At 45.9% G+C, this 10,575-nt stretch overlaps 1 protein-coding gene across 4 annotated transcripts in view; it reads left to right on the forward strand.

Annotated features, from left to right (window-relative positions):
* LOC311315892 (voltage-dependent L-type calcium channel subunit beta-4-like) overlaps positions 1-2,783 on the forward strand; it is a gene marked incomplete at both ends in the record, with an annotated part of 15,739 nt that extends 12,956 nt beyond the window's left edge. For all 4 annotated transcript variants that reach the window (XM_084446601.1, XM_084446603.1, XM_084446602.1 and 1 more), the window contains 4 exons: positions 4-155; positions 659-754; positions 906-1,091; positions 2,505-2,783. In XM_084446601.1, the coding sequence (XP_084302727.1) occupies positions 4-155; positions 659-754; positions 906-1,091; positions 2,505-2,783 (713 nt within the window). The remainder of the gene's footprint in view (positions 1-3; positions 156-658; positions 755-905; positions 1,092-2,504) is intronic.
* Positions 2,784-10,575: the final 7,792 nt, after the last annotated feature.

Consider the following 10,575-nt stretch of genomic DNA (forward strand, 5'->3'; position numbering starts at 1 on the left):
TAGCTGAGGTGCAGAGTGAGATCGAGAGGATCTTCGAGCTGGCCAGGTCTCTCCAGCTGGTGATCCTGGACGCCGACACCATCAACCACCCCGCCCAGCTGCTCAAGACCTCCCTGGCCCCCATCATCGTCCACGTCAAGGTCTCCTCTCCGAAGGTAAGGAGGGGCGGGGCATCTCTTCACGTACGGTACAACACTCAGATCCACCACTGAGCATCTTAGTGCTGGTTTATCGCCAGGGTCTGGTGTTCCGGAGCTGTGGATGGACCTTTCCCACTTAAATCTTTATTAACACCAATACTTATGACATTGACATGTCTGTTGCATCAACAAAACAACAAACCACATACAAGAACTAATTCAGCAAAAACAAGAACAAAAAGAAAAAAGAAAACTGCTTGGGAAGTGCCTTCATGTTTTGAAGATTGGTTTATCCATTAGTTATCGTTCCAGTCCAGTGTCCTCTTTTTGAGTCTTGCATAGAGTCCATTTTTCCCATTTCCTGTCTAGTTGTGCTTCCTGTACTCTCAGAATGTGTCCATGTTTCCATAAGAAAGATCTCCTCCACAATCGTTAGCCACTGGTCTTTCGTAGGTGTTGTTTCCTTTCCCCAGTGCCTAGTAATGGCTTGTGGATGGACCTTTCATTTCTCTGGACAGGTCCTGCAGAGGCTGGTCAAATCCCGGGGGAAGTCCCAGAGCAAGCACCTGAACGTGCAGCTGGTGGCGGCCGACAAGCTGGCCCAGTGTCCACCTGTGAGTCCAGCCGTCCGACAGATCCGGGTCTCTTTAAAGGGACAGTGCGCTTAAATACTGAATTCATTCATTACGTTCTCTCTTTCTCTAATTGCTTTCTCTTCCTTCCTCGCCCGCCCCCCTTATATCACTCTGTGTTCCCACTAACAAGGAGATGTTTGACATCATCCTGGATGAGAACCAGCTGGAGGATGCCTGCGAACACCTGGCTGAGTACCTGGAGGCCTACTGGAAGGCCACGCACACCTCCCTGGCCACGCCCCTCAACCCCCTGCTGGGGCGCAACCTGGGCCCCAGCGCTCTCTCTCCGTACCCCACCACCATCTCTGGACTGCAGGTCAGTCTGGTCGCTCCGCCCTGGGCTGTGAGCATGTGGGGAGTGAACTCTGACCTCAGAACTGAACAAGTCTATCGAGACCTCTTTCCCAAAGACTCAAACAATGATTGCTTAAGACTTAAACAAGACTCAGTCATTGTTTGATCCCCTCTATCTGCATGGTTGTATTGTACAGTTCTTAAAATGTTTTACTCTTATGTTGTCTGTTAATGATTGTCTTAAAGGGCAATGCTCGTTTTTGACAAACTGGACCTTATTTACGACATATTATAAGAAGTTTGACTCACCGAGATCACTTTGGTGTAGTTCGGAGGCCTGTAGAAGAAATTTAAAATCCACTGGCTATTCTCCGGCTCACATTCTCTGCGCTACGATCGTTGTTGGTGCCGAGAATATTGTCGTCGTCATTCGTCAGCAACAATCCGATCGTAGCGCAGAGAATGTGAGCCGGAGAATAGCCAGTCTGCGTGCTACCCTGTGCGCATGCGTGCTGGAGCAAGTGGGGAAAGGCGTGTAAAGATCATATTACAGAGGCTAAAGACCCCGTATTTGAAAACCGAAACAATGCCTCGCGTTGAGGAATCTCAACTGTCGATTCATCCAATCTGATTGATGAAAACAACCGTTTAGCGGCCGAAAATAGATTTTGAGAAACTGCATTCTCGGTGCCCCGATCACCGTCATTACATGGATATACTGGCTCGCGCTGGATTTTAAATTTCTTCTACAGGCCTCCGAACTACACCAAAGTGATCTCGGTGAGTCAAACTTCTTATAATATGTCGTAAATAAGGTCCAGGTTGTCAAAAACGAGCATTGCCCTTTAAGTGTATGCTAATGTTTGTGTTGTGTCTGGATACATGTTTGTTTTATGTGTCTTAATGTGTGTTTCTTATCTCTTTGTATTTTGCATTTTAATTGTTGCCGCCCATCTGTGCTCCTGTTTTTAGCGGCCTTAACACCACGCCCAGGGACAACAGTTGAAATAAGCTTTAAGCTAATACTGACATATTTATAGTCATGTTTTTAATGTGTGCTGTTGATTAATATGTACTGTCCCTGTACAAATAAAATCGTAAATAAATAAATAAATAAAATACGATGACAGGAGCGCCCCCATAAAGGCTGGGCCTTACCGCAGCGGCTCGGGTTCGAATCCGGCCCGGGCCTGGTACCCATGTCCTCCCCTCTCTCTTCCACATTTCCTGTCCATCTTCACTATCCGATCCCAATAAAGCAGAAATGCCCTGAAAATATCTTTAAAAAAAAAAAGACTTAAACAATGATATGCTCTGTTGTTAATCCTACAGTTTAAGGAAAGAGGATTATGTTAATAGTGTATGAGTACATCAAGTACATGCAACTTTATTGAGGGTTTACCTGCTGAGTCGGTTGTTTGTTTTTCCTCAGCAGACCCAAAGAATGAGACAAAGCAACCACACCGGAGATCACTCCACCCCTAACGAGCGCCGCAACCTCATGACCTCGGACGAGAACTACCATAACGAGCGCGCGCACAAGGGACGCAACCGCATGTCCTCGGGCTCCCAGCACAGCCGGGACCAGGACCCGTACCAGGACTACCAGGACCCCTACCAGGACTACCAGGACCCCTACCAGGACGCCTACAAGCCCCACCGTAACCGTAGCTCGCCGGGCAGCTACAGCCACGACACCCGGCACCGGCTCTGAGCCGCTAGGCCCCGCCCACAGCCTAGGCCCCGTCCCCCCTCCGCCCGCCCCGGCGCAACACAGCCAAGATGGCGATCTCTCCACAAGTTGTGCCAATCTTTCTCTTTTCTCTTTTCCGTCTTTTCTTAATTAGGTTTCACTCAGGCGTTGGGGCCTTTTCCTTTCCGCTCAAACCCAAACCAGAAAAAAATGGCCTCGTTGTTCCGTCTTTGGTCTCTCGATTTGCCCGGGCGACCCTGTCAATCAAGACTTGATGAGAACAAGGGCGCATAACGCTAGGTAGGCTAATGCTACAACGACCGAGTTAATTCTTTGTCTTTTGTGGGGGACCTTCGCCATTTGTGTGCCCTAACAACACGATGCTCAACAGTTGTGCCGTGTCCGAGTACTTTTTCTTTTCTTTTCTTTTTTAACTTGCTGTCAACAAGCTACTTAGCAAAAGTGATACACATGTATTACCTTGTGTGTACATATGTATAGGGCTGTAAGTGATAGGGAGGCCATAGCACATGGAGCCACTGCTGAAAGCAGCCTGTGGTACCAAGTCCCTGAGCCCTGTCTGAATACATTAACATTTCAGCTGTTTGCATGCTGGGTACTGATGACATCATCAGATGGCTTACATGACATCCATATGTCCATGATGGAAGTTTTTCTACCTGTATTGCACCTGTCATGAAATTATTGTTGAGAGAGGAGGGGGATTGGAAGACATTGTTGGTTTTGATAACCAGTGCTTTTTTCCACTTTTTTCAGAAGTTCGAAAGCGAAAGAGGACAGCTTGTCTTCCCTTAGGGTAGCGTTTATTTATTTATTTATTTATTTATTCATTGAAGATATAAATTGGAGCGGATGCTCTTTTGAGCTGAGTTTAGAGTTTGAGCTGAGATTAGATCTCAAAGACAGCGGACGTAGAGACGCGGTCGTGAACGCAAGTGAGCCTGCAGCTGGTTGTCCCTCTAGGATCGGGTTTATCTATCAGAACACGTAACGTGACGCGCGGCTGACGTCGTACTAGGGCGGGGGCTTACAGACCCAGATATAGACCAGATGAGGCTGCAGGGCCGGTCCTGGAAGAACACGGCCCAGCCAGAATAATGTGGCGACATGAACGGGATCAGCCAAACAGAACCAGCCTGCCCCCCCCCCACCCCCCAGCACTGGCTCAGGTCACACTAGCTGTTCGGAACCAGATCCAGATGAGTATTTGCGATTATGTGTTTATGATTCTTTTTGCATTTAGAAGCATAAAGTCAAACTTGCGGAGGTGCTAAAACGGAGGAGCCGAGATGTCACGAAGCCAACGCTCAGACAAGGCTGTTTTCTTTTCTCTGGTCGACCTTCGGTGATTGGTCGACCGTTTTTTCTGCTGCTTCCTGTGTGCAGATTCAGAAGCACTTGACTAATGTCGGATTGTTTCTTCCCAGGGTCCTTTGCATCATGTTCATTCTGTCTGTGTAGCTGGCATGTTTTCCTGACTGCAAAGCATGCTCCCTTCGATAGTGATATCCCAATGTTTAATGTAAGGAGTTGAACTTTTATGACGGGCACACATTGGTCCCTAATACATAAGACACAGTTACTTGAGAATGCCATTCTTTGATCCCTGAGGTTTGTAATGGAATACATCAAAACAAGCAGTATTTAAGACTGGTTTATGTAATTTTAAGCGAAACCCAATTTTTGGTTGCCTGCATGATTAAACAGATGGAACATTCTTTTTTGGTTTGATGGTCATTGAATTCCTTAAGAACATTCGACCACTGTTTGCTTGGTCATCTATGCTTTCTCCCTTTCAGTTCTTTGGCTACTGAGTTCAGGGGTACTAAGATGGCGCCAGTCCCCGGATACTCCCAGAGCTCAGAGATCCCCTGAACCGTCACGGTCGACTCTCCCAGCTAAGGCCTGCGGTTCTTCTCAAATGTATGATTTGATCTGGTAGAGCAGGTTTCCAGCAGCACCTAAGTCATAGTTGGCCATCAGTTAGGTTAGTGAGCCTACCCAGCACCCTTAGAGGGGAAGCCTGGCCCTCAGACAGGGGCACCCGTGAGTCCAACATGGCCCCTGGACTGCAGGAGCTTGGATAGAGGCACACAGACACCTCCAGGGCCCAAGGTATGTCTGCTCTGCTATAGGCCATATGGGTGTTTGGTCAAAGATGGGGTCCCTCTGAATGCTTCCTGTACGCAGCACAATGCATACTGGGAGAATGTGTTCCTGAGCAGAGTATTCTTAGGCATGGTTAGAGATGTGCAGAGTTTCCTTGTTAGATGTCTTGTATTTAATTCCTTCGATAGAGTTGATGTACTGTATTGACTTTTGTAGCACCAGAGGAAGGTGGTGCCTTAAAAACAAGAATGAACCTCGAAACGATAGGGTCAACGATATAGCTCCACATATATGAACCTGGTCAGGGCGTGGATTTTACAGGAGCCAGTTGATTTCTCAAGAGCCCATATATGTCTCTTTCTAGTTTGTTCACCGACTGAAAACAAAAGACCGCAGAAAAAAAGAACATATACAATACATATGCTGTTTATGAGCATGCTTCTCTCTGTAATATTGTGACTCATGCAGAATAGCATCGGTTGATTGAATGGGGAGTCATTGTCCATTAGAATGAAACAAGCCAAGATTCAGCTCTGCTGCTTGAGACAATCAGAGGGAATTTGAGACCAACGTTCACCTCTTCCAGGACAGGTCATTTGAGAGGGGTGGGGACGGAGAGGTGTAGATGGTCTCGCCCTGTGCAACATTTCGGTCAAGTCCGATAAATGGGAACCCTCTCCACCATATATGGAACTACAACTGAATTCATGAATTGAATTTTCACTTCATCGCAGACTTGAAGTTAAATGAAATCGACCCCCCCCCCCCCACACCAGGATTCCCTGTATAGAGAACATTTCAAAAGATCAACGAATATTGTTCTTTGAATGGTGTAGATACAGTATCATGTTCAAAAGGATCTAAATACATGTCTGTTCCTGTATCTTTCGTTTGACTCATGATAAAAAGAGTCCACATTTTTGACTCTTAAGTTTCATTACAAACTGATTTTATTCAGTGACGTGGGTTCCTTCCTGGCCAGAGACCATTAAACATTTAAAAACATTTCTTTGGAGAAAAAATTTACAAAAAAGACAAACATTTATCCCAATATAGAAAAAGTAATAGATAAATCTTTGCTGGTGATTATTTTTATAATAAATACATAAATGTACATAATGTCTTTGAGAGATGCTATTTGCTGTATACTTGTGCTCGCACTGAAACGACGATGATGACCCTTGTGGGCCACTTGGAACAACACAGTTTCAGTATACAAAGTTTCAGTAATGTGCAATACAGGCATGCTGTTTTAAAATGAGGAATCCATGTACTATGCAACCGCAAACCGTGTACATCGCTTCATGCTGTGGCTTCCCCGACCGACAGAGCTTTTCCAAGCAGCTTCATCAGAACTCTAAGGGAATTTGTGTTCATATTTTTTTGTGGAAGACGAAAAACTAAACGGCTAATGCGGTATTGCATGCATAATGTACCATTTTAATTTATAAAACTAAATAAAAGAACATAATGTGCAATGGGAGATGATTGTGTCAAAGGCAAAACTAGAAGTGACTTAAAAGTTTCTTTTACAAAATAAAAGAGTCGTTCTACAACTGTCTCCGGCTACTTTTTAATTTAATGTATTTATTTGTAATTATATATAGTATTTATAAAACGATATGGTGTGTGTATATTATATATATAATTCTTATTTATCACATCTCAACAACAAAACTATTTGTTTTCCCAGACACGGATTGAAGCCAAGTCATGAAATTATATGAAAGTAGATGTCATCTGAGCCAGGGAAAGTATTGCCTACCTTTCGGGTATTGAAGGGAATAAAAACAAAAGTGACAAAATACCCTGTAATAGAGAGATGCAAATAAATACCACTAGAGGGCGCTGCAGGATTTTAAGACATTAAGGTGTAGACAGTTGATCAACCACAGGGTGGCACTGCTTATGAACGATGGAGCTCATATGATGCCTGATATAAATCCATTTCTTGTTTTTTCAGAGAAGACGAGGTTCGGGAGCGCAGGGGAAGTGTGAATGCCATTTTCAACGGTTCTCAGGAGTCTCAGGAGATCCTGTCAAGTCTCAGGACATCCTGAGATTTGCAGAGACATGAAGTGTCAATGCAGAACATCCTTGAATAGAGAACAGTGTAGCATCATGTAGTGTTGTCTCTGAAATGCCTCCATACCTCGTGTGTGCAGGGCTGCCAAGTTTGACCAAAAGCTTGGAGTGAGATTTACACTCTCCTCTCCACCCCACCCCACCCCACCCCACCCCACCCCACTCCACTCCACTCCACTCCACTCCACTCCACTCCACTCCACTCCACTCCACCCCACCCCACCCCACTCCACTCCACTCCACTCCACTCCACTCCACTCCACTCCACTCCACTCCACTCCACTCCACTCCACTCCACCCCTCTCCACCCCCTTCCCTAATTTCTGTTAGGAGAGGTTGTCCAGGCGAAGCCCGCTTATACGGTGGTGCACCGGACCTGGTTGGACACAAGTGTATGTATTGTTTTTTCTTAATTGTAGCTAGCTAGGTCTCACTAGCCAATAGGAGTTAGCCATGTGGGGCGGAGCTCCACGAAATAGAACAGGATCAGGACAGGGACTGAGTTAATGATATTTACAAGACGTTTGCGTCACAGACACGTTCTCTGTCCTCTTAGGTTGGATGAGCTGATTGTAGGTCTATGGACAGCAGTGTCTGGCTTAAGCCATGTGTAGCAGGTCTAAAAACAACTCTTTTCCTAGACGTGTGTTTGTAATGTATCGTATGAATCCCCCACGGGGAAATTGGTCTTCTCAGGAACTCAGCCAACAACCAGTTCCACCTTATCAAGTGGCCTGGCCCGGTCTCTACCCACTGGGCTACCTACTGCCCATAATGAGGAGGACACTACTCCAAGCAAGTCACCCGAATCTCAAAGCAGATCAATGTCAAGGGATGAGTCCCAAGCGTGTTCAGTGTAAGCAGCTCAGAGTCATCAGCCGGGTTTACAGCTAATACCCCGCTGACTGACTGACCAGGGGGAGAGGTAGGGGGGAGGAGGGGGGGAGACAACGTTCAGGTTAAGTAGAAGCTCTCCTCCCTCTATTCCACCGTAAGATGAACGCTTGACCTCACCTGTGTCCCACGTACGCAGGAGCAAAACCAAAGCTTGGATTGTCATTGCGATGAAGTTACCGGTGATGACTGATCAAGAGTTAATGCTGTAGGCGGTGATTCTTCATACACAACCAGCATGTTCAGCATGTGTCTGGCCCAGTCTATCATACACACATGCTTCCACGAGCCCATCATTAACCCCGTAACCGAGACCAGCCGGTCTTAAAGACTACCACCCAGTAGTGCTTTCCTCTGTGGTCATGAAGTGCTTCGAGCGGCCGATCCAGGACAACATCTGCACCCAACCGCCCAACACACTAGACCCTCTACAGCTTGCCTACCGACCCAACAAGTCCACAGGGGACGTCATTCACCACAACCTATGGGAAATCATGTGAGAGTACAGTTCATTGACTATAGTTGAGCTTTCAACACCGTAACCCCCTCCAAGCTCGTCACCAAACTCAGGGACCTGGAAACCAACGCCCCCATGTGCAGGTGGATCCTCGACATCCTGACAGGCAGACCTCAGGGGGTGAAAGAGCGGCAGCCACACAACATCCTCCTGTACCCTCGACACAGGAGACCCCCAGGGCTGTATCCCGTCCCCACTGCTGGGCTCCCTGTACACACGACTGCGTAGCCACCTATCGGGACCCTGAATGAGCAGACCGCCCACTGAACTCTGGACGTACGTCAGTAGCTACACTCAGCACAGCAACACTCTGTATTTATATCAACATACTGTAAATATACATATAGAAACATTCTATATATACATATTTATACCTATACTTCCACCAGACCCACATGTACGTGCATTTGTCTATTGACTTAACTGCACAACTTCACCTTCTCATCTCATCAACACCTTCTCATTCCTTCCATGTAAACATATAAAACATTTGTGTATTTAGCTATATATTGCTGCTACTCTTTCATTCTGTATCATGTATTTCGTGATATATTGCAGCTACTCTCATGTTTTAACTCTCTACATTGCTTAGTTTGTGCACAATCTAGGAGCTACTAACGGTGTGTGTAGGACACTTTCGTTGTCAATAATAATAAAGAGGGACTTGGCCATTGAGAAGATGAAGCAGTAATAATCGTTTATTGTGTCCAGTACAGATCACAAAGCAGTGGAAGGCACGCAGAGTCGGGGACAGATGTCACACAAAGTGCCGGTAAGCCTCAACAAGGGGACCACATCTGTAACAGACCATTGATCATATCAAAATATAGAACATACAAGCACCATCCACCACCATGAAGTCAACAGGGGAGATTTCCTCCTCGCCTCCCCATCCCACACCACAGAGAAACGAACGACGCGCAAGAGAATCGGCCAGAACTTCTCAGCTTATATAATGTCAAACAAATGCAGACTTTGCAAAAATATATTCATATACATTTAAAGATTTTTTATAGATTCACTTCAATAACAAACTATACAAAAAGCAGAAAAAGTTGCCGTGGTACAGCGATAGATTGGTACAGCTATTTGTAAGAAAAACCATGCAAGAAGGGGCAGAGGCCCCTCGGTCAGATTCATATTGACAGTTTTTATTACAATTTTGCGGTAAGGTTCTGCAATACAGTTACAGTACCCTTTGTCATAGAACGCAGTAAAAAACTTCACTGGACCATAGTGCCAAAAAAATCTAAGCTTTTAGCCAACACACAAGAAAAATAGTTCACAAAACATGTTTCAATAATATACATTTTTATAGAAAGTCAAAGCGTCAGGACAAAAATACTGCGGTGTATCCCTTTAACATGTTACATCAAATTCATGAAAGGAAAACAAAATCATGGCAACAGAATCTGATATACTTCTGAAGTTACACGTCAGAGCGCATCACAAGGGATCATGCCATTTTTGGTGAGAAAATTGTTCCCAGAGTTTGGAAAAAATGTCAGGAAAAGGAGACTAGGTGTGAGAGGGCGATGCAGTCTTCCCTTCAGTGACCTGGATGCAATGTGGTCATGTGCTGGAGTGGGCGCTTGACACGCGCACGCACGTACGTTTGACCTCTGAACCTGAATCATGCACATGGACTAGACCACTTGGAACAGTCGGTTTCCCTGCCTTTGCCCATACCTTGGAATAGAGTACACTACATAACAATCATCTGTTGTAAAAGAGAATTGTGTTTTCTCTCCAAGATAAAGCCCCTTTGTCTGTGTGTGTGTGTGTGTTTTCATTTGGGATAGAGCCACATAACATTATGGATCTAGCAGGGTGAACTAGTGCCATTAAAACCAGTCTTTTTCTCACTCATGCTCAGACCACATATACATAGGAAATTGCACTGCGACCGGTTCATGCACATTCTAGACCCCTGACATGCTGAACTCAACGACACCGCGCCAGCCCCGTCTGGACGACCTCATTAACCCTGTCACTGTTAATGAGTCAGTGACGGCCTGGTGACACAAACAAGATGGCGTCTGGGTGTTTCCTTTCTTCCTGGGGGCGGGGAGGGGCATCTCTATACTAGCTAGAGATCACAGGAGCAGGTGGTGGTGGTTCGAGGGGGAGGGGTGAGGGTGGGAGTGAAGTCCCCCAAATCCGCGCAGCAGTTTGGGTTCCTCGGGT

The sequence above is a fragment of the Borostomias antarcticus genome (assembly GCF_949987555.1).
Source record: "Borostomias antarcticus genome assembly, chromosome: 12".
In the NCBI taxonomy this organism is placed as follows: domain Eukaryota; kingdom Metazoa; phylum Chordata; class Actinopteri; order Stomiiformes; family Stomiidae; genus Borostomias; species Borostomias antarcticus.